The 24,995-nt window shown below is 41.0% G+C and overlaps 1 protein-coding gene across 1 annotated transcript in view; it reads left to right on the top strand.

Moving 5' to 3' along the window:
* The window catches only part of LOC309382465 (vomeronasal type-2 receptor 116-like), a gene marked incomplete at both ends in the record, with an annotated part of 95,908 nt that overhangs the window by 5,629 nt on the left and 65,284 nt on the right, over positions 1–24,995 (top strand). The window contains one exon of the mRNA XM_081934010.1: positions 960–1,086. Coding sequence (XP_081790136.1) covers positions 960–1,086 — 127 coding nt within the window. The remainder of the gene's footprint in view (positions 1–959; positions 1,087–24,995) is intronic.

Below are 24,995 nucleotides of genomic sequence, written 5' to 3'. Positions count from 1 at the left end.
AGAATTTAAAATAAAATTGTGGAGGGAGAGAAACTAGAAGAGAAGGTAAATAGTCAAACAGCAGGCAACCACATCTGTTTGAGAAGCTCTAAGTTTCTTGTAGGCTTTGAATTTAGCCAAGCTAAAGTACTATTTATTGGAGATCCCTAAACTTTTCCTTTAGGAGATAAAACAATTCATGTTGTGGATGTTATTTCCCCCCACCCTCTTTCTGGAGAGCCCCAGCCTCCTTCCAGGTGTGTGGAAAACTGTCCTTAACTATTCCAGTTAATTGTTCATCAAAGTTCTACAAGGGAGCTAGATTTATATCATGGGACAAAATGATTTATTTTCTCGAAGCAGAAATCCATTCAACTTTCTTTTCGGGAGCTACATTGAGAATTGAGAATAATACTAATTATAATATAATAATAATACATTGAAAATAAAATTGTACTGGGAAAAAAATTAGAAGAGAAGATAAATAGGCAAAAAGCAAGCCATCAAATTGGTTTGAAGAGCTCCAACTTTCTTTTTTTATATAAAGTATTTTTATTATACAGTTTTCTTCATTTTACATCAGTTTCAGTTTTGCAACAGCAATATATTGGTTGCATCCACAATTTTTTACAATATACATTCAATTATGCCTCTTAGTTGCAACCATTTAGGTCTTATTTATACAGTATCGTGTTCGTAACTATTATTTCCATATTTCTAGCATAAATCTCTATATCTTTATCATTCTAAATATTTTGTTTCACACTTTTATACCATCTTATCATACTATTGCTTACAGTAAGTATTCCTCTATCTATCATTATAGTTGTACTTATTTCAAAACTGCAACTTTCTTGTAGGTTTTGAATTTAATAAAGCCAAATCTTGAAATGAAGATCGCCAAACTTCACATTTTACCTCTTTTTGGAAATACAATTATTCATTTTATGGATGTTATTTCTCCCCCTCTCTCTGCCCAGCCCCTGCCCCCTTCCAGGTGTGTGGAAAGCTGTCCTCCTGGATTCATGAAGGTGGTTCAGGAAGGGAAGCCCATCTGCTGCTACAATTGTCATCCTTGTGCAGAAGGATCCATCTCCACCATGAAAGGTTTGTGACAGTAGGATAAATGGACAGACTTTGGGGTGGATCAGAGATCTTGAGATTTTCCAGGAACATGCATTTTGAAACGCTTGGCCAGAGTGGGTCCCACCTCTTTGAATCTTGATAAAGATGTACATTTATGTCATAGTGAAGTATAAGAAAATATCTTGGAGATTAATCTGGTATATAGGGAAAGCAAACAGTCCCTTTGGGGAGAGGGGGCGGTATAAAAATCGAAATAAAAGGTAAAGGTAAAGGTAAACAGGGATAGAGATCATAGATAAAGTTATTGGATAAAAGAGACTAAAACATATGAAGAATGGTTGCAGAAACTGGGTGTGTCTAGTTTAATGAAAAGAAGGACTAGGGGAGACATGATAGCAGTCTTCCAATATCTCAGGGGTTGCCACAAAGAAGAGGGAGTCAAACTACTCTCCAAGGCACCTGAGGGTAGAACAAGAAGCAATGGGTGGAAACTAATCAAGGAGAGAAGCAACTTAGAACTGAGGAGAAACTTCCTGACAGTTAGAACAATTAATCAGTGGAACAGAAGTTGCCTCCAGAAGTTGTGAATGCCCCAACACTGGAAGTATTTAAGAAGATGTTGGATGGCCATTTGTCTGAAACGGTATAGGGTCTCCTGCCTAGGCAGGGGGTTGGACTAGAAGACCTCCAAGGTCCCTTCCAACTCTACTATTGTATTGTAAAAGAGGGTTGAGTATTGTGAGAGATGATATCTCTTGCTCTTTATCTTCTGCAACACATGTTCCATGTTTCAAATCACTATTTACTTCATTGCTCTGAATAGTGATAGTTTCCAGATTCCAGAATATAATGATGGAACTTTAATTGGATTTATGGAGGAGGATTGATCAGATTCTTGCAAGTGTCCATGTCTCATGGCTGTTTTGGGCAGCCACACTTTCACATCATAGCTACTTGTCTTTAAACAAAGGGTGTATTTCTTTGCTAAAGGAGTTTTCAGGGTTTAAAGTAATGACCCATGGCACGCAAAACTCCAAGGCAGGCAGATTCTTCCAATAATAGCTTTTTGGGATATATTATAATGGCACAGATCTGGAGAAAACCGACTGTGAAGGTTTCCACAATTTTAACCTAATTAAAAGTAAAAGATTTCCCTCAAACGCCAAACAATCGGTCATAAGGTTCAGGGGTGGGTTTCAAAAATTTTACTACCTATTCTGTGGGTGTGGCCTGTGTTTGTGGGCATGGTTTGGCGATCATGTGACTGGATGGGCATGGCCAACTTGTAAAATTTGTTGAAACTCACTTAACAATGCTCTTGCTTAGCAACCAAAATTTTGGGCTCAATTGTGGTCATAAGTTCTTTCTTTTTCTTTCTTTCTTTCTTTCTTTCTTTCTTTCTTTCTTTCTTTCTTTTGTCTCTTTCTCCTTCTTTCTTTCTTTTTCATCTTTCTCTTTTCTCTCTTTCTCTCTCTCTCTCTTTTCTCTCTCTCTCCCTCCCTCCCTTTCTTCCTTTCTCTTTCTTTCTCTCTGACTCTATCTCTCTTTCTCTCTCTCTCTTTCCCCCCCCTCTCTCTCATACACATCCCTTCCAGTTATATTCGTAGATATATTCTATGAACTAAAACTGACACCCAACACATCCTATGATCGCAGCCATCCATGTCCTACAAACCAACTCACAGAATCCCCAATTCAGCCTGTTCCTGCTCTGGGGGTTAACCGAATATGGTTGGTCATCCTGTTATCTCCTGGCCATTGTTCCCACCTTTTTAGCAGAATGGTAAAGAGGGCTAATTTCAAACAGCTTTTTTTCCTTTTGCCGAAGCCCAATTTCTCTACTGCTCGGTTGGTGTACGAAGGTGTTGGGCATGCCACCGAAGGCAAGTGTGGTACACACACAAACCACACTTGTCACAGCATGAGGCACATGTCTAAAGGGGGCTGGATCAGTGGGAGGCTGGCAAAGAAGCCTCAGTTACCCCCGCTGCCGTGATTCTTGGAGGAAGGAGGCAGGGATGTTGGCCAGTGCTCCCTTCCCTTAGTGCTCACTGCTGCTCACCCCCTTCCTGCTTTCCCGGCCAGCCACCCAGCTAATCAGGGCAGGCAGGGCTGCAGCTGGCTGGCCTCAGTGGCCACAATGGTGAGCGGTAAGGGAAGCGAGTGGTAGGGGAAGTGAGCACTGGCCATCATCCCTGCCTCCTTTCTCCAAGAGCTGCGGTGGCTCTCAGAAAAAAGGAGGCAGTAATGTGGCTTGTCCCCTTGACGCTTTCCTGGCCAGCCACCCAGCAAAGCAGGGCAGCTGGGGCTGCAGCCAGTGGGCCGCAGGGGTGGCAGTGGCAAGTGGTAAGGGAAGCATGTGCCAGCCAGCCTCCCTGCCTCCTTCCCCCGCGAGCACGGCCATGGAGAAATCAGGGGGAGAAAGTGAGGAGAAGGGCATCCTTAGCAGAAGTTCAGTTTTTTTCCTCCCTTTCTCCCCCTGATTTCTTCCCAAGGCAAGCAAGATGGCTGTCAAAGAGAATGAAGCATGGGCGCTTTTTCCAACAGCCGAGGAAGGAAGAGGAGTGGAGGCCTCAGCTGTTGGAAGAAGCACCCACGCTTCATTCTTTTTGAGAGCTGCCTTGCTTACTGTGGTGAGAAATCAGGGGGAGAGAGGGAGGAGAAAGCTGAGCTTCTGCTAGGGAGAAGAGGGGAGGGAGGGGGAGAGGAGGGTAGGGGAGAAGGTGAATCATGAGTTGGAGTTGAGCCAAACTTCATTCTTTTTTTTTTTTTTATAATAAAATTTTATTGGTTTTTCAAGATTTATAGGGAAAAGGGTAAATGGACAGGTATACAAATTTTGGCAGTTGCAAAGTGTGTGAGGCCCCCCTCCCTCCATACCCATAGTATACATTTAATATAATGCATTAGTATATAATTGATTACAGTCAGCATATTAGTTCTATTATTAAATTCAATCAAATTAAACATTACAGTATAAAATCCAAATATAATTCCATTTTCATTTTCGGTCAGTTTATAATAATATGATTTTCTTGTTTATTTTTGTGATCTGAGTCTTCTTGCTATTGCCCCATCTCCCTCCACTGGCAGAGCTCTGGCCCCTCCCGTGTCCTGCGTGTCCGTTGTGGTATCTGGTGGTTTCTCTAGGATTGTTTTATTTTTTTCCATAAAGGCCTGCGCCTCTATGGGTGAATTAATTCTAATTCTTGTCTCCTCCCAGAATATCAGCATACCTTCAGGCATCAACCATCTAAACCACACCCCTTTCTGGTATAATTTATTCGCTAATTGCGAATAATTTTTTCTTTTTTCTCTAATCTTCTTAGGGATCTGCTTCAGAATGGTTATCTCCATATCATGATATATCAATGCTTGCCCCCTTTGTACACCCAGAATTTCATCTCTTGTGCTTTTTCTAAGGAATTTAATGTGAACCTCCCTGGGTACATTGTGTGTTCTAGCGTAAGCTGAATTCACTCTATAAACCAGATCTATATCCCACCCCATCTGTTGTTTTTCTTTGTGTGTGTAGTCAGCCAGAATGTTTGTCATAATGTCCCTTATATTTTCCCCATCTTCTTCTATAACATTTTGAAATCTAAGATAATAGGACATTCTCTCAAATTCTAATTTCATCTGTTGGATGTCAAGATCTTTGTTCCCTTTCTGCACAGCTTCCACCCCCCCCCCCTCACCTCCTCCACCCCCCCTTCCACAAGATCCAGTCTCTGTGAGTTCTTATAAATTTGGGCTTGATTTTCTTTAATTTCATCTTTCATTTCCCTTAGCTGTTTCTTGATTTCCTCCTGGCCCTGTAAAATTTGTTGAAGCATTTGTTGAAAGTCCATCTCTATAGTCTTAGGTTGCATCAGTTCTGTTATCTTGGACTGTGTGGCTGGACTGGATGTTACAGATGTTGGAGCAGATGTGGCAAAGCCAGATTTCCCAGGAGGTGGTCTTTTGGATGCCATCCTTTATAACATTAGAAGTTCAGTCCATATATAAGATAAACAGTTAGAAAAGAAGGGTAGCCAGGTGAGGTCCGGGAGCAGAAGAACCAGGCAGAAGAGAATCTCTCTAATAAGTCTGGCAATAGATGAAAGGTTTCCCCTAGAAAGTTCAAAAAGACCAATCCACAAGAGATTCCTCTGGGAGACACGGAGACAAAGACCGGAAGCCTGAATTTTAAAGGTGGAGTCAGGTTTCACAGTTCATAGTGACAACGGAAGTGTGCCATCTTGCCCTGCCAGTTTTGGGCACAGAGGCATATCAAAGTTTTAAAAAGTTCCAAAAGTCCTCAAATCACAGTAAATAGTGAAATTAGATTGCAAAGAAAATCATCCAACCTGGGTGAGGCTTCATTCGTTGGCTCTCCCCCCTCCTCCTTCCCCGGGGGCTGAGAGCAAAATTATTCCTCGCCGCTTATCCAAGGGGGGGGGAAACCCCCCTCCCTCCAGCCGCGCCTCCAGAATACTCCGAAAGTTATTTAAAGAAAGCTAACTAGTTCTTTGTGCAAAATAGGGCATGAAGAGAGAAGCAGCCTCACCGCACCGCAGCTGCTTCCTTCAATTGCTTCATTCTCCCGACGGCTTTAGCGAGGCGCGAAGCGCAGAAACGCGAGGCGCCCTCCGATCTAGCTCCCCGGTGCCTTGGGCGCGCGAGAGACCTCCCGCCGGCCGCCGCCGATGCAGGAGCTCCCCGCGATGCCGCCCCTCCGGCAGGACCCCTCTGAGGGGTGTCCTGTGCCCCCCAAGGAGTGGGGAAGCCCACCGGAGAGCCGGAGCGGGCAAAGAGCTGCCCGTCGCCGCTGCCGCCGGAACCGGAACTCCATTCTTGATCTCATTGGAAGCTGTTCCTCTTTCTGATAATAAAGTTGTCAACTCATAAAGCATTTGCATGTCTGTTATCAAGTTGCCATGGTGAGGAAAGGAGGGGACCGCATTGCACTCATACCTTCAGCTAGAGTCGGATCTCAGATTACTACAGCAGGCTTGTGAGGTGTGCACCTCATTGGAGAATGTGATTTATGAAACAGACTGAGGAGAGGGAAGAAATAGGGGCAAAGTTCAGCCATAATTTGAATGATGTAAGATCTGACTGCAATGGGGTATTGCCGAAATGGTGTTCCTAATAAATGACTGGATTTCTTTTGAAACTTGGCTTGAGGCTTTCAGAAACCTGAGAAAAGAAATGAGGAATGCTTTTTGATATCCCCACTCCATATCCAATTCATATTCAAGGACCACTCAACCTAACATTTTTCCCCATGACAAAATTAGTGTTTATCCATTTCAATTAGCATAAGCTACATTAAGTTATCTTTCACATGCACTTAATTCCACTATAAGCTGGATCTTATCAGTGCCTTAAAGCACTGACAAAAGATTGGAATCCAATTTTCAAGTGGTTCAGCAATGCAAAGGTAAAATGGTGGAATTGCTTTTGTTTCTTGAATCCTTTCTTCTTCTTCTCTCTCAACAAGTTCATTGATAAAATGGTAACAGTAACAAAAGAAAGAATATTAAGATGTTGTAGCTGGAGGGAATTGAAGAAATATATTGATTTCACCTACACACAGTCATTCACACCAATAAGTTTATCCAAACAATGCATTTTATTAAAGTACCTGTTAAAGAGAGACCCTATCCTTGCTCATTTTCAGATGCAGACAAATGTACCAAATGTCCAGATGATCAACATCCAAATACAAATCGAGTTCACTGTATCCCCAAGATGAAAAGCTTTCTTTCTTATAGTGAAAATCTGGGGATCATCCTGACTTCCATTGCCTTGTTCCTCTCTTTAACCACAGGCTTTGGCTTGTGGAGCTTCATTAAATTCATGGAAACACCAATTGTCAAAGCCAACAACCGTGATCTCTCCTACATCCTCCTGGTCTCCCTCCTGCTTTCCATTTTGACCTCCTTTCTATTCATTGGCCAGCCAAGGAGAGTGAACTGTCTTCTTCGACAAACATCTTTTAGCATTATCTTCTCAATTGCCATTTCTTCAATCTTGGCCAAAACAATCACAGTGGTGTTAGCCTTCTTGGCCACAAAACCAGGGAATAAGGTGCAGAAATGGCTGGGGAAGACCTTGGCCAATTCTATTGTCCTTTCCTGTTCTGGTCTCCAAGCTGTCATCTGCAGCATCTGGTTAGGCATTTCCCCCCCATTCCCTGACTCTGACATGCACTCCCAACCTAGAGAGATCATCCTACAATGCAATGAAGGTTCTGTCACCATGTTTTATGTTGCCCTTGGGTACATGGGCTTCCTGTCTGCTGTCTCCTTCACTATGGCTTTTCTGGCCAGGAATCTCCCTGGAGCCTTCAATGAAGCCAAACTGATCTCCTTCAGCATGCTCGTCTTCTGCAGTGTCTGGGTATCCTTTGTGCCAGCCTATCTGAGCACCAAGGGGAAGTACATGGTGGCTGTTCAGATCTTCTCAATCTTGGCCTCCAGTGCTGGCTTAATGGGCTGTATTTTCATCCCTAAATGCTACATTATTATTTTTAGGCCAGATCTGAATACCAAAGAACATTTGATGTTAAAATAAAATAAAAAATGACTGTAAGAAATCTATTATTTTTCAAAAATATCATTTAATGGGCTTGATTAATGGGTTTTGATCATTGAATGTCTGTTCGTTTATTAAATCTAAATGCTGCCCATCTTGGCCAGAGAACTTACACTCAAGACAAAAGAAAATAAAAGTTTAAAATAATAAATAGTGGCACCAACACTGGTTTAAAATTGAAAGACATGGGAAGGAAGGGAGCAAAATGAACAGGGGGAAGAGGTATTTCTCTTACGCGTTTCAAGGTTTTGATAACAATCTTTAAAGCGCTCCATGGCTCAGGACCTAGTTACTTGCGGGATCGTATTCTGCCCCATACATCCCTGCGACCAATCCGCTCGCACAGAGAGGGCCTCCTCCAGGTGCCGTCCACCAGACAGTGTCGGGGGGCAGCGCCTAGGAGTAGAGCCTTCTCTGTGGTGGGCCCAGCCCTGTGGAATGACCTCCCTCTGGATATTAGGAATACCTCTGACCTCCGCTCCTTTCGTATAAAGCTCAAGACCCACCTATTCCAAGTAGCTGGCCTGGCTCAACTTTGATCTAACTATTTCGCTCCTGACGGGTTTTTATTTGGGTATTTTAATTGTATTTAATTATTTAGGGGTTTTTACACATTGTATTTTATTGTTTTTATTCATTAGCCGACCTCCTCCTTGTACATGTCTTGGTATATGTTGTTGTAATATGTATGTTTTGTCTATATATTTATTTCATATGTTTTACTGTACGCCGCCCTGAGTCCTTCGGGAGAGGGTGCGGCTAAGAAATAAATATTTATTATTTATTATTATTCCTAAAATTACTCCTATTTTATTGCTCAATATTTATTAAAAAAAACTGATAACAATGCACCAAGTCTCACTTTGATTGACACTAATGTGGGTAAAATCAGTTTCAAGGTGAATGGGACTGTTTAGTAGGCAAATGAAGACATAAGGAACATGGCTTTGCAACTCACAGTGACCTGTGGGGAGTTTCATCATCACATCCCAATAGCAACCCCTGAATCTGAAGATGCAAATATTTCTTATATCTAAGACCATCTTTCTCTGTAGATAACAGAAGGGAAAGACTTGAAATTTATTATGCTGTTGTTCCAAAAATGGCTCAGCCTGGTGCAGAAGCCAATCAGAGACAGGCACAAGTGATGGATTATCACAAAACTTTCATTGCAGTGCTTTAGCAAAGAGGTCCCAGTCTCTAAGGGGGCTGAGACCCTGAACAAGAGCATAGCACAATCTTTTAGGCAGTTGATTTCCAGAAATGGGGAAGTAACATTTGACAAAGCTATTGCCATTTTTTGGAGTTCTACCTTGCTTCTAATCTACCTGTCCATTTGTCTATGGAGTTGCATCTTGTTTGAACATACATGTCATTTTGCCCCTATAAAGTTATGCCTTGGTTAAGCTCCACCTGTCCTTTTGTCTCTACTTGTGGTTTCTGCTGTTTATTTTTTGTTGCCAAATCTTCTCACTTCCTATCTAATTTGAGTAGGTGTTCTTACATTTCCTTTATTTCAAACTGAGAGGTTTATACAGTTACATTCCTTTCATTTATTACTCCCTCCCAAAATGGGGCTATATTGCTTCTAGGTAGGTGGTTCATTTTTATTTATTTATTTTGTTTTGTTTAGTTTGTCAAAACATACACAAGATAGCAGGTATAAGTATAAACATGGACATGAACAAAGGAAATGAGAACAAATAAATGCGGACATTAGGGCAGTGACGGTAGGCACACTGGTGCGCTTATGCACATGTCCTTTACAGACCTCTTAGGAATGGGGTGAGGACCACGATGGACAGTTTAATGTTGAAGTTTTGGGGGTTAGAGGATGTAACAATGGAGTCAGATAGAGCATTCCAGGCATTGACTTCTCTGTTGCTGAAGTTGTATTTTCTGCAATCGAGTTTGGAGCGGTTTACCTTGAGTTTGTATCTATTGTTTGCCTGTGTATTATTGAGGTTGAAGCTGAAGAAGTCATTGACAGGTAAGACATTGTGGCAGATAATGTTTTGTACTGTGCTTAGCTCCTCTCGCAGGCGGCACAGTTCCAGATTGTCCAAGCCCAACATTTTAAGTCTGGTGGCATAGGGAATTCTATTGTGAGTAAAGGAGTGGTGTACTCTTCTTGTGAAGTACCTCTGGACCCACTCAATTGAATTAATGTCTGATATATAGTGTGGATTTCAGTCAGATGAGCTGTATTCGAGAATTGGTCTGGCAAAGGTTTTGTATGTCCTAGTTAGCAATACAATGTTAACTAAGAAGAAGCTTCACAAAATTAAATTAACAACTCTTGATGCCTTTTTGGCAATACAGTTACAAATTCCAGGCTCAGGAAACTCACTCAAAAAAGGCAGAAATCCCCCCCCCACCCAGGGATTTGTCTTCACAATCCTCTCATTGTTTTCTTCTCACATTCTCCATTGATCGGAACCATCCTGCCAACATGTAGTTCAAGCTCAGCCTGAGCTGCCTTCCAAAGTTGCTTCAGATATATTTATAACTTTATGGGATTGTGGTACAGTGCCTACAATCACTTTCTGTGAGATTGCTGGGTATATAAATATGAATAATCCATCAATCAATCAATCACCAAGCACACATGAACAACAAGAGTCTTTGGTTTGCTCTGATCTTGTTGTTTTCTTGCAGACGTTTCATTACCCAAACTAAGTAACATCATCAGTGTTATTCGATACTACTTGCACTGATGATGTTCCCTAGTTTGGGCACTGAAATGCTTGCAAGAAAATAACCAAGCTCAAAGAGCATCAAATATCTGTATCCATACTGAGGATTGACATTTCAGATTCACATCAAAAATCTCTCTTGAGACTGGAATGCATCAAGAGATTTTCCTAAGGGATTTTGTGAGAAAGTTGTCCTGTCTCACTCCTTGCCCCCTTTTTAGAGTTTCACTGCATTTGTGACTCCTCCTATTTGACACCCACCTGTTGACTCACTTAGATTAGAGAGACGATGTCTCTCCTTGTGGCCATTATCCAAGTTGTACTCATTTATTTCTTCTCTTGGTGCTAAATCTCAAAAGACATTTTGGATTGATTTCTGATAGCATATAAACACAGCCATAATATACTTCCATTTTGATAATACACCAAAGCCTTTTGGGCTTTGAAAAATCTTGGGGGCTCTGGAGAAAGAGAGGACCAAGAAGACTTTTATGACAGACAAGGCTGCATTTGCCCCCTTCCCCTTCAGATTTGAAGGTTTGGCTGGACTCCATCTTCATTAGGAAACTTCTGGAGCTTCTGTCTTGGAAGAGGGGTTTGGTTTCTTCCACCTCTTCCTATCGCTGTGCCTTCAAAGCAAGGCTGGAGGACACAAGTCATGTTACTGTTTCTGCTGCCCCAGGAAGTTCTGGGAAACCTCAGAGCCAAATGCATCCTGACTTTGAAGGGGGATGAGGTGCATCCAGAGAACAATTACCAGCCAGGAGAGTTTCTCATTGGTGGCATTGTCTCTGCAACAAGGATGGTGCTTCTCCCAATAAGCTTCAACAAATCTCCTTTGACTCAAATTTCTAAGTATGTTAATGTTCCTGCACAGAATTAGAGCCTCTCCATTCCAGTTCTGAAGTTCCATCTGCCTCTCTTACAATGAATGATCTCTTTGATCTGCTGGGTTTTTTTTGTCTCATTTCCTCCTTGGTTCATCCTTTTCAGCTGATGAACCTGTTTTGAATTTCTCAAATAAATAACCAGTAGAGATCTTCGGATTTTCTTAACCTTGAAGAAGAAGCATCTGCTTCTTCAAAATGCAGAAATGTTGAATCTTTCTCTGCATTAGAAATGAGATAAGCTTGACAATTTTATTCTGTACCACCAATTAAATGAATAGATCCCAGTCACAATTGATGTTTCTTATCAATGACCTAGTTACATGCAGGATCGCATCCTGCCCCATACATCCCTACGACCAATCCGCTCACACAGAGAGGGACTTCTTCGGGTGCCGTCCGCTAAACAGTGTCGGGGGGCGACACCCAGGAGCAGAGCCTTCTCTGTGATGGGCCCAGCCCTGTGGAATGACCTCCCCCGTGACATCAGGATTATTTCCGATCTCCGCTCCTTCCGTGTACAGCTGAAGACCCACCTCTTTCAATTATCTGGCCTGGCTCAACCGTAAATTTTTTCTTATTCCTCCTGACAGTCCTTTTAAATTTTTTAAATTTTTAAATTGTGTTATTACTAATGGGGTATTTTAATGGCGATTTTTAACTGTCTAAATGTGATGTAATTTGTTACCTCCTCCGTGCATGTATGTCTTTGTATATGTGTATGTTTATGTGTTTGTACATATGTTTTATGTTTTATATGTTTTATTGTATGCCGCCCCGAGTCCTGTCTGGAAAGGGAGCGGCTAATAAATTCAAATTTATTATTATTATTATTATGTCCGTATTCCATTTGATTGAATGCCAGAATCCTAATCATACAATGAGTTAAATGTCACCTAAGTCTCTATTGTGGACCTATGAGCGATCTAAATACCTCCATAAATTGAGAACTTACTCCTTTTGTTAACAATCATAGGTGTCCTTTAATGATTCTATATTTCATCTGGAATAATATGATTAATTATTGGAGAATATAAATAGGCAAAGGGGGGAGAGAGAGAGAGAAAGTGAGAAAGAGAGAGGGGGAGGGAGGGAGGGAGGGAGGGAGGGAGGGAGGGAGGGAGAGAGAGAGAGAGAGAGAGAGAGAGAGAGAGAGAGAGAGAGAGAGAGAGAGAGAGAGAGATTGAAAGTCAGTCTGCCAGCATCCCAATCATAGAATGAGTTAATTGTCAGCTAAGTCTCTGTGATGGACATGTGGGTCCTATAAATACCTCCAGAAATTGAGCACTTACTGCATTTGTTAACCGTAATAGTTGCTCATTTTATGTGTCATTGTGGGTGTTTCTATCTATACGTGTCCTTTAATGATTCTGTATTTCATGTGAAATAATAGGTCACACTTACAATGGGAAGATAAATTGGCAAAGGGATCGAAGGAGATTGAAAGTCAGTCTGAAATCTTACAACAGAAAGAACAAAGACAATATGTGGTTTTGTAACTAAATTATGTACAAATAATAAACATGCAATAACAAAAATGCATAAAGTTCTAAACAGTTGAAACAGAAGATTCTCATTTAATATTAATATTATTCCTATTAACTTTGGATGTTAAATAGAGATTCAGTTTACATGCTGTTATAATTTAAGATTTTTTAAAAGAAAATTATATGACACCAGATAAATGATCATGTATAAATATATTTCAAATATATCATGTATAAATATATTTCAAACCAATGCAGGAATTGTGAAAAGCATGGGAAAACATTTTATCATGCAGGATGAACTTGTGAGAAAGCTAGAAAATTGTAGATGCAAATTGACACAATAATGCAAAGAATTTGAAAGATTAAAAATTGTGAAGAAACCAGAATTCTTTTTACTATGTTATCTGAACAATGAATTAGAACACATTCATAGTGGATGGATTTTGTACAAGGTAACCTTGGCAATATTATTGTAGGTACAATATCATGGAATTCTCACAATGGAGGGCTAAATTATAAAAAATGTAGAATTTACAGAAATGAAAAATTATCTGTTGGGGAAAAAAGGGAAATCGTGTTTTTTCTTTTTTCTTTTTTTATTTTTTTTTAAATGTTTCTGTGTCGTATAAAAAGACTTGACTCCCTATAAAAAGTTTTGACTTGTTTTTATGTCCTATAAAAAGACTTGACTTGTTTTTTTGCTTTGCTTGAATTACCTGATGATTTGTATTTCAGGTGGGCAAAGAAGCCACTTAGCAAAGGTAAAAATATCTCTTCAAGGATCACATTCTAATCAGCTCATTATTAGATTATCAGGACCCAAATGAGATGAGACGACATGTTATCAGAATGGATGGTCACCTTATGCTTTGTGAGTAGCTCTGTTGTATACTGGAATGTGAGAAGACACCTCAAGGTCAACCATGCAAGAGCTAGAAAGACTCCGAGAGAAACCCTAAACCATTGTGAAATCCAGCCAAGGGAACTAGAAGCTGAAGCCACTAACAGAAACTTTGGAAAGTCCTGTGCTATGTAGTCTCCACCAGCTTTGCAAACAAGCACCACCCAAAACTGATAGAAAACCATGTCAGTACCCACTTCTGTTGTGCTAAAACTCTGAGTCTCCAGACTGAGAATGTAGAGCTAATTTGATATCCACAGATGATGTGGGCAGCATTTCTTCTTCACACCCAAAGGACTACCATTTGGAATAAAAGTATAAATGAAATTTATTATATGGACTAAAGCAAGGATGAATGCATGATGCTCCTATATTTCCAGAAGAGGATTCATCTACTCCTGGAAAATTCTCTCATTTCTTTAGGCCATCTGAGATCAACCAGGTTCTCCAACTTTTCCCAATGTCCACCTGGGTTGCAATCTCAATGACAATTATTTGAACCTAAGAATGACTTGGGATGCTGTGCTGGGCTTTTTCTCAGCTGGGGAGATCAATGTTCCTAATTACAGTTGTGGAAGGAAGAAGGAGCTTTTCATTATCCTTGAAGGGACTGAGACTGAAATCTCCTTTTAGACTGCAGCCATGTTGGCCACCTGCAGAATTCCCCAGGTATGTCCATATCATTCTACAGCATACTTGCCATGTTGTAGGTGTCACTAGGAAGAGGTGAATAACATTAAATAAAGAGAAAATTAGCATTTCCTGGGCTCAAGTATTCATCTGCAAGAGGAAAAATTGCTTCTTCATAACAATTACCATCTTTATAATAATTTTCTTTCTCTGTGAAAAAGGCAGCTCACACTATGGAATGCTATTAATGTCATATTTCTAACCTCTGTTTAGGAAGAAAGCAATTCAGTGATGTTTCTGTTTCTATTAAACAATTTGTAGATAAAGCATTTAACTTTTCTAATTCCAAAAACCAATTTTCAGATGAAGGCTGGACAAGATGGCTGCAGAAAGATGATTCGGACTCTCTCCCAGGAAGAGAGTCCAAGAATCTTGACACTAAAAACCACATTTAAATTTTTAGAGGCCCCCCACCCAACAACTATATATTTCTATAGATTCCCAATGCACAAGAGTCATGTTTTAAAAATCTGGATGTCACATCTCATGCCTCAGGTATGCTTAGGGTACTGGATAATCATGGTGCCTTAAGCATCTCAAAAGTTCAGTGGACATTAGGGGATTTTACTGTACAAGGTTGGGGACAATATATCTTTAAATACTCCACATTGGTTAAAGATGCAGATTGTGGCACAGTCCTTAAATTCTACATACTTATCCAGGTCTAAAAAGGGATGAGGAAGGTTGGAACTTTTTGGGTGCTAGAAAGATACAACCATGATAAAGCCAAGAACACCCAACCAAACATATTTCTGCTAAATTTGAGAAACTATGTGATAGTTTCTTTGAATAGGATGTCCTTGCAAACTTCCATTTCCAAAAGTTAAGAACAGGTCTTCTGAACCAGGTCAGGATCCATCTTTATCTCTCAGTGCCTTCATAAGGTCACACTTGAATCCTGCATCCAGTTTTGGTCACCACAATGAAAAAAAGATGTTTAGACTCTAAAAGTGCAACAATGATGATTAAGGAAGTGGAGGTAAAACATATAAAGAATGGTTGCTGGAATTGGGTAGGTCTATTTTAATGAAAAAAAGGACTGGGATGACATGAAAGCAGTCTTCCAATATTTGAGGGACTGCCAAAAAGAAGAGGGAGTCACCTAAAAGCATCAGAAGGCAGGACAGAAAGCAACAGATGGAAACTAATCAAGAAGAGAAGCAACCTAGAACTAACGAGAAATTTCATGACAGAATAATCTATCAGTGGAACAAGTCCTAGTGGACAACCATTTAAATATGAGCCAGCAGTGTGCAGCAGCTGCCAAAAAAGCCAACACAGTTCTAGGCTGCATCAACAAAGGGATAGAATCAAGATCGCCTGAAGAGTTAATACCACTTTATAATGCCTTGGTAAGGCCACACTTGGAATACTGCATTCAGTTCTGGTCACCACGATGTAAAAAAGATGTGGAGACTCTAGAAAGAGTGCAGAGAAGAGCAACAAAGATGATGAGGGGACTGGAGACTAAAACATATGAAGAACGGTTGCAGGAACTGGGTATGTTTAGCTTAAGAGAAAGAAGGACTAGGGGAGACATGATAGCTGTGTTCCAATATCTCAGGGGTTGCCACAAAGAAGAGGGAGTCAAACTATTCTCCAAGGCACCTGAGGGTAGAACAAGAAGCAATGGGTGGAAACTAATCAAGGAGAGAAGCAACTTAGAACTGAGGAGAAATTTCCTGACAGTTAGAACAATTAATCAGTGGAACAGCTTGCCTCCAGAAGTTGTGAATGCCCCAACACTGGAAGTCTTTAAGAAGATGTTGGATCGCTATTTGTCTGAAATGGTATAGGATTTCCTGCCTAGGCAGGGGGTTGGACTAGAAGAACTCCAAGGTCCCTTCCAACTCTACTATTGTATTATTGTATAGCTCAGCATTGTTTTAAAAAGATAATTTCTTATCCAGTATTTTATGCAAAGCTCATGATTTTCCTAGTGCTTAGGAACAATAAGGCTTACAAGGAAAAAGGGATACACATTTTCTGGCATTTAGCCCAGAGCTTGTTAGGGCTGCTATCTCAAATTAGGTAGTTATAAAAAGGCTATTAGGAAGGCTGAGCTTGGTATTTAGCCTGGAGCCTTTATCTCTGTCAGTGGTGCATTTTAGGTTACAATGGAGCTCAGCTCAGCAAGAATATTAAAAACTGAGTTAGTTACACTCTCTCCATGCTCTAACCTTTTCACTATTAATTCTTTAGGAATTGTTTTGTACAACTTTTATACGGCTGTATTTCAGCTCTCCTTTTATTTTATTTCTGTATAATTTGACCAGATGGATCATTCAGATGTCATGCCCTAGCACAGTGATGGCGAACCTTTTTTGGCTCACGTGCCACAAATGGGGGGAGCGCAGGGGGGTCGAGTGCGGGCGTGCCGCACCCATAATGCAATGCGTGACCCCCCCAGTGCGCATGCGTGCAAAACGTGCGCCCCCCCATTTTTACATTTTTTTGCCCTCCCCATGCTCCAGGGGCTTTATAGGAGCCTGGGGAGGGTGAAAAGAGCTTTCCCCGCCCCCTGGAGGCCCTCCGGAGGCTTCAGGGACTGTCCAGAGGCTTCCCTGAAGCCTTCGGAGTGCTTAAAACCACCCTCCGAGCAAACCGGAAGTGACTTCCGGGTTGCTCGGAGGGTGGTTTTAAGTGTTCCGAAGGCTTCAGGGATGGTCCCTGAAGCCTCCGGGGGGGGGGGCAGGGAGGCTCTTTTCGCCCTCCCCAGGCTCCTATAAAGCCTCTGGAGCCTGGGGAAGGCGAAAAATAGCTTTTAAAAAGGTGAACTCAGCTGGCCAGCATGCGCATGCGCGCTGGCCAGCTGACAGGGCAGCGCCTCGCGTGCCCTGACAAATGGCTCCGCGTGGCACTTGTGGCACGAGTGCCATAGGTTCGCCATCACGGCCCTAGCATATAACTTTTATATAGTGTTGTTGCTCTCTAGCTGCATCTAATGGATGCAGAGACAATAACAGTTATATTTTTTTCCAAAATAGTATTTTTATTAAACAATTTTACCTTCATAAACAGAAAGAAAAACAACAAAAAAGAAAGAAAAAACAAGACAAACATAGCAATATAAAGTTTCACTATATTCTGTTCTTTCAATAAAGTATTCAGATCCATGCACACAATCTGTTTTATTGGAGGATAGGTGGGTTTAGCTTCATGTTGAGCCCAACACAGATTAACATGTGGTAAGGGCAGAACACCAGTTTCTCTACATCTTGCGATTATACTGGATAAGGCTAGAGGACACTATCGTCCAATTGCCCTTTGATTATTTCAGCTCAAAACTGTTGTCCCAGCTCATGTACGAGGGGTGAGGCGCGGGACAGGACAACTTGAAACAATTTCTACGCTTCGCCTGTTGGAATGTGCTGAGAGTAAAAATTCCTCTAACTCATATTTATACACTTCTTCTTCGTAAGATGCTCCTTTGTATTCAAGTCTGGCCTCAGAATGATAATATAGCACTTGGGGATGAAGATGCAGACTAACAGACCAGCACTGGAGGCCAAGATGGAGAAGACCTGCACAGCCACCATATATTTCCCTTTGGTGCTCAGGTAGGTGGGCAGGAAGGAGATCCAGACATTGCAGAAGACCAACATACTGAAGGTGATCAGCTTGGCTTCATTGAAGGCCCCAGGGAGATTCCTGGCCAGGAAAGCCACTGTGAAGCAGATGGCAGCCAGGAAGCCCATGTAACTGAGGGTGATGTAGAACATGAAATCGGAGCCTTCATTGCATTGCAGGATGATTTCTCCAGGCTGGGAGTGAAAGTCTGAGTCACGGAATGGGGGAGAAATTCCCAACCAGATGGAGCAGATCATGATTTGGACACTAGAACAAGAAAGGATGATGGAGTTGGCCAAGCTCTTCCCCAACCATCTCTTCATTCGGTTTCCTGGTTTTGTGGCCAGGAAAGCCAGCACCACTGTGATGGTTTTGGCCAAGAGAGAAGAAACAGCAACTGAGAATATGATGCTGAAAACTGTTTGTCGGAGAAGGCAAGTGATTGTCCTTGGTTGACCAATGAAGAGAAAGGGAGACAAGAAGCAAAGTAAGAGGGAGACCAGGAGGATGTAAGAGAGGTCCCGGTTGTTGGCTTTCACAATGGGAGTTTCTAGATGTTTAATGAATATGATTAAAACAAGGCCTGTGGCTAAGAGCAGGAATAGGGCAAAAGAGACCAGAATTATTCCCATATGTTCTTCATAAGAAAGGAAGACTATAACTTTGGGGATACATTTGATTCTGTCTTCATTTGGATATTTTTCATTGGGACACTTGGTGCATTTTTCTGTATCTGAATAAAACAAAAAAGCAACATTTTAAAAAATATTCTGTATTTTTATCTTTCAAGAAATATCTTCTTGTGACCAAATTTGTTACCAGCAGCATTTTCTGAGAAGTATTGCTTAAAATTTCTATAGAGAGAAGGTAAGAAATTTTTTATAGTTTATGAAATTGGAATAAGTCCTGGAACCTGTAAGACTTCTTGTTTAATTTGCCAACCTACATTATTAGAACTAGATAATAAATCAATTAATATTTCTAGGTATATTTCCTGTATCTTGCCAGATGGCACTTCTTGATATTCTTGACTCTGGATGCCTATCTTTTGAAATTGAATTAGCTAAAAAAAAAAAAAAAGTTCTGCAATAATCTGGAATCCAAACTAAAAAAGCAGAAGAATATTTTTTTTCCTGGCAGTAGAGAAGTTTGTCCAATCTGCTACATCCTCCTATCTCTTCCTAGGACCCCTCTCAAGGATTTTTTGCTATTCCTCCCTCTAGATAAGAAATTGTGCAATTTAAAGATAATGGCACCTAGACTTATAAACTATTTCATGTACTTTACAGCCCTCTCTAAGCAGTTTAAAGTTAGCCTATTGCCCCAACAATCTGAGTCTTCGTTTTACCGACCTCACCAAAAGGGGAGGCTGAGTCAATGTTGAGCCTGTGAAAATCGAACTGCCAAACTGCTAGCAAAAAAAAAAAATGAGCTTCAATCTATCTTTTAAATTGCACTTTCATAACAGTGTTTCAGAGGAATCCACTTCCACAAGTCCTGTCCTTTTTCTTGGTGTCCCGCACCTTCATGAATGGAGATGGTCCCCTCAGCACAAGGAATGCAGTCATAGCAGCAAGCAGGCTCTCCTTCTCGCTTCCGCTTAACAAACCCAGAATGACAACTTTCCACACATTGGGATTGAGGCAGAGACTAAGCAGAAAAAGAAGAAATGCCAAAGAAAATATATTGAGACGAAACACCCATGAAAATGGATGTAGACATTAACATTAGCCAAAATAATTCCTGGGTTTCACTTAGATAAATAGCAATAGTTATAGCAATAGCACTTAGATTTTATACCACTTCATAGTGATTTACAGCCCTCTCTAAGCATTTAACAAAGTCAACCTATTGTCCCCATCAATCTGGCTCCTCATTTTACCCCCTTCGGAAGGATGGAAGGCTGAGTCAACCTTGAACTGGTGAGATTTGAACTGCCGAACTGCAGCTAGCAGTCAGCTGCAGTACTGCACTCTAACCACTGCGCCACGTTGGCTCTATGAAATATGAAATCATTGACTCATTCCAAGCAGATTTAGGAGAGATAAATACTGACAGATTGTTCATTTGCTCACTCCCCTTTGATTTTCGCCTCTAACATTGAAATAAAGGATGTTTCTACATAAGAAAGACTGGAGGGGTGGAATTGAGAAGATTCCCTTATGTGACAACCAGTTTGGTTCCTTCTCCTAGCCTTGTTAACATGCATTTCTCCATTCTTCACATAACTATGATTTTAAAGTACAATACAAAGATCTTGCATTAAATTTTGGAAAAGAAATTATTGTAAAAGATTTCCTAAAATTTTATTATATTAGACTTATTAAATAAATAAGTGGTTTTGGGGTTGAGTATCACCTCTACGCTGATGATACTCAGCTGTATATTTCAACCCCAAACCACCCCAACGAGGCTGTCGAAGTGATGTCCCGGTGTTTGGAAGCCGTCGGGGTCTGGATGGGGGACAACAGACTTAAACTCAACCCCTCCAAGACCGAGTAGCTGTGGCTACCGGCACCTCGGTTCAGCCAGCTGATTCCATCGCTGGCCATAGGGGGCGAACAATTGCCCCCTGTGGAACGGGCGCGCAATTTGGGCGTCCTCCTTGATGCCCGGCTGTCAATGGATGACCATGTGGCAGCCGTGGCGAGGGGGGCGTTCCACCAGGTTCGCCTGGTGCGCCAATTGCGCCCCCTACTGGACCGGGATGCCCTACGCACGGTCACTCATGCGCTGGTGACGTCCCGCCTGGATTACTGCAACGCTCTCTACATGGGGCTGCCCTTGGGACGCGCCCGGAGACTGCAGTTAGTTCAGAACGCAGCCGCGCGGGCTGTGATGGGGAGTACGAGGTACTCCCATGTAACACCTCTCCTGTGCGAGCTGCACTGGCTACCTGTGGTTTTTCGGGTGCGTTTCAGGGTGCTGATTACCATCTTTAAAGCGCTCCATGGCACGGGACCTAGTTACTTGCGGGATCGCATCCTCCCACATACATCCCTGCGGCCAATTCGCTCACACAGGGAGGGACTTCTCCTGGTGCCGTCCACTAGGCAATGCCAACGGGCGACACCAAGGAGTAGGGCCTTCTCTGTGATGGGCCCAACCCTCTGGAATGACCTCCCCCCTGACATTAGAACCACTTCTGACCTCCGCTCCTTCCGGCAAAAATTGAAGACTCACCTGTTCCGATTAGCAGGCCTGGCATAATTACAATCTGTCCCTCCTGGCAAATGTATTATTATCTGGCTATCTTAGGGGTTTTTTAATTTGTTGTGTCTGTTTTAGGGATTTAAAACTTATATTTATATTAGCTTTGTACAGTTCTTTTAATTGTATTTTAACCTCCTCCAAACTGTACATATTTCACTTTTTTATTGTATTTTGTGATATTCTCTATGGACTGTACACCGCCCCGAGTCCCTTCTGGGAGAGGGGGCGGTCTAGAAGCACCAAATATAAATAAATAAATAAATAAATAAATAAATAAATAAATAAATAAATAAATAAATAAATAAATAAATAAATAAATAAATAAATAAATAAATAAATAAATAAAAATAATACTGTAATAGAGAAATAAACTTCAGACTAGTAGGATCTGGATATACTTCTTCTGGAGTATATAAAACATTGCAAAACTGTCTCCCTTTGAAAGTAATGCCTCAATTAAGTAGAAAGGGGGAAAATCCTTTAAAATTAGGGCTTTCTTCTTTTGTGTGTTTCTTCCCTCAATTCATATGATTCTCAATGAAGACTAAAAATGATTGTCTAGTTTCTAGAACTGGGGTGAGATGAGATGCTGGAGGGATCGTGAGAACTTGTCCCTCAAAAAGGGATCTTTTCATCCAGCAAATGGGACAAGAATAGGAGACTTGTGTCCAGCTCTGCATCTAGGTCTTTTTCTACTGAAGAACTACAAGTAGAGGACACCAACTTGCATGGAAACACAAGCTTACATTTCTTATTAGTTAAATTTGGATCCTCTTTTTTGTTCAGAGGAACTTAACATTAAAGATTTAACCAATAAAGATTTTAAAAAGCATTCCAGATTTTCCAGGGGAAGTGCCCTCTTACAAGACAAAACCCAAATCTAAATATCATTTTCTTTCAAATTTTCCCTTGTTGCTTCCAAAACAAAGAAGGGTTTTCCTTTGAATCAAAGTCTTGTTTCAGTGCTTAAATTTTCCAGGTTATGGACATTTTCTCACATCAGAACAGCCTTTAGGGTTTCATGTGAAACATGAACATCTTTAGAGCTTCTTCAGAGGAGCAGAAGACCTAATGTTTATCCCAATGGGGTGAAAAAGAGACATGGATAACTCTGGCCAGGTTTGGGCTGCTTATAAAGATTATGGAACATCAGTGACTTTTTAAGAGAGACATTCCTCAGTCTGGACAAGGTGAGGCTTATTTCTCAAACAGACCAATAGGACCTCTAACCAGTCATGACTATATGAGCCAGCAGTGTGCAGCAGCTGCCAAAAAAGCCAACACAGTTCTAGGCTGCATCAACAGAGGGATAGAATCAAGATCACGTGAAGTGTTAATACCACTTTATAATGCCTTGGTAAGGCCACACTTGGAATACTGCATTCAGTTCTGGTCGCCACGATGTAAAAAAGATGTGGAGACTCTAGAAAGAGTGCAGAGAAGAGCAACAAAGATGATTAGGGGACTGGAGACTAAAACATATGAAGAACGGTTGCAGGAACTGGGTATGTTTAGCTTAAGAGAAAGAAGGACTAGGGGAGACATGATAGCAGTGTTCCAATATCTCAGGGGTTGCCACAAAGAAGAGGGAGTCAAGCTATTCTCCAAGGCACCTGAGGGTAGAACAAGAAGCAATGGGTGGAAACTAATCAAGGAGAGAAGCAACTTAGAACTGAAGAGAAACTTCCTGACAGTTAAAACAATTAATCAGTGGAACAGCTTGCCTCCAGAAGTTGTGAATGCCCCAACACTGGCAGTCTTTAAGAAGATGTTGGATAGCTATTTGTCTGAAACTGTATAGGGTTTCCTGCCTAGGCAGGGGGTTGGACTAGAAGACCTCCAAGGTCCCTTCCAACTCTACTATTGTATTGTATTGTATGATTGTATATTTCATCTGATTCAGTCTAAACCTTAATGCAGACACTGGTTAAAAGAACCTGAGGCTATTATCAACTGCCAGCACTTGAATCTTTCACTCCATCCTAAAGAATAATCAGCCAGTATCCAATATTGGACATGACAGAATCAGTTTAAAAGGATATTCCTTATCATGGCATCTGAGGGACAGTTTTGAGAATAGCATTGAAGTCCCCACAATCCATCTAATAAAATGTTAAATTTTCTCTTCAGTACATTCAACTCCCAGTGAGGGTCATACGCTATGGTGACTAGAGTTAACCCACTTGAAATGGGTCATAATCTTTAGGAAAAAGAAAAAAACACAGCAATATTTGATGCACCTTGTTGAGCAGATTTATCCATGAAAGAGCAATACTGTTAATAATAACTCTCTGCCTTTCAATACTCCCCAGTTTCCTTTTCTCCAAATCCCCATCGGGAGAAATCACCATGAACTCGATGTCCACATCTGCAGCTATTTCTCCATTATGGTCCATGTAAAGATTCCAGTGGGAAACATTGTAGAATTCATTCTTCTCCAGAAAGGGATGAAACTAGAATGGAAACATCCAGGAATTTTAAAAGCAGAAAACCTTGGCTTGTTATCCCACCTGGTATTTTTATGTATGACTTTTTCCTTCTACAGTTATTTTTAAATGTGCCAACATTCTAAATCAGGACAATAGGTGTTGCCACTAAGTTCATAAGTGAAGGAGAAAAGTTCAGCTAAATTTGTCAATCGTATATTGAAAAAACATGTATTGAGAAAATGTAATAGATGCATTATAGGGGAAATTCTACAGCAGGTATCAAATATATTGAAGAACAGTAAAAAGTTCATAAACTCCTTGAAAACAACAGGTTGATTACCAGAAAGCATGAATTTTTCAACATGAAAGTTACCAAGTTAACCTGCTCCCAGGTAGACAAGACAGGAAATATGACCATAGGAGTTAATGCTATTTTATTGGAGTATTATTAAGATAATTCATTTTCCATCCTGAAAATTTAGGGAGGATCCTTTCTGAGTTTCTTTTGCTAGCTGTTATGCAGCTGCAGGATCCCCCACTTTACCTGATCACTCCCTGGGCATATCATTGCATATCATTACAGTTTCTTAATAGCTTACGGGAATGCTGGTGATATAATCTGATTTCAGCAAAACACAGGTAGCCCTCAATTTACAATGGCTTTTAATGACTGTTCATTAAATTAGCTATTGTAGCTAATTTACTGTTCAAAGTTACAACATCACTGAAAAAAGTGACCTATGACAAATTTTACATTGCCATTGCAGTGTAAACTGACCATTGCAGCATTCTCATGGTCATGTGATCAGAATTTGGATGCTGGGCTCATATTTCATATTGAACTTGGATCAGCTTTAGAGAAGGGTTACAAATTCAAGGAAGAGGTCAAAGGAGCTGGTTTTAGCCCTGAGGAAAGACCAGAAGGAGAAGAGCCACATTAATCTACAGGAGCTGAAAATCAGGAGTCAGAAACATCTTTCCTAAAAGGAAAGATGAGAAGAATAATTGCAATACAGCCTGACAAATAGTTTGACAGTGTTGTGGAAAATAATTGTTTAGCAGAGTGATGGCTTGGGTGGGTGAGTGGGGAAAACTGTCCTTGTGATTAGTTGTTCTGGTGTGCAATTCCCCACAGCATCATTTTGATGGTAGAAGTTGAAAGAATTTATGTCCAGGATGTGAGGGGTTTGTAGATATTTTCACAGTCCTCTTTTTGACTCATGCAGTATACAGGCCCTCAATAGAAAGCAGATTGGTAGCAATTGTTTTTTCTGCAGTTCTAACTATCTGTTGAAGTCTGTGTCTATCTTGTTGTGTTGCAGAGCCAAACCAAACAGCCATAGAGGTGCAGATGACAGACTGAATAATTCCTCTGTAGAACTGAATCAGCAGCTCCTTGGACAGTTTAAGCTTCCTAAATTGGCGCAGAAAGAGCATTCTTTGTTCTGCTTTTTTTATGATGTTTTTGATGT

Source organism: Natrix helvetica (genome assembly GCF_964273705.1).
Source record: "Natrix helvetica genome assembly, chromosome: 1".
In the NCBI taxonomy this organism is placed as follows: domain Eukaryota; kingdom Metazoa; phylum Chordata; class Lepidosauria; order Squamata; family Natricidae; genus Natrix; species Natrix helvetica.
This window is presented reverse-complemented; position numbering and strand designations above follow the sequence as displayed.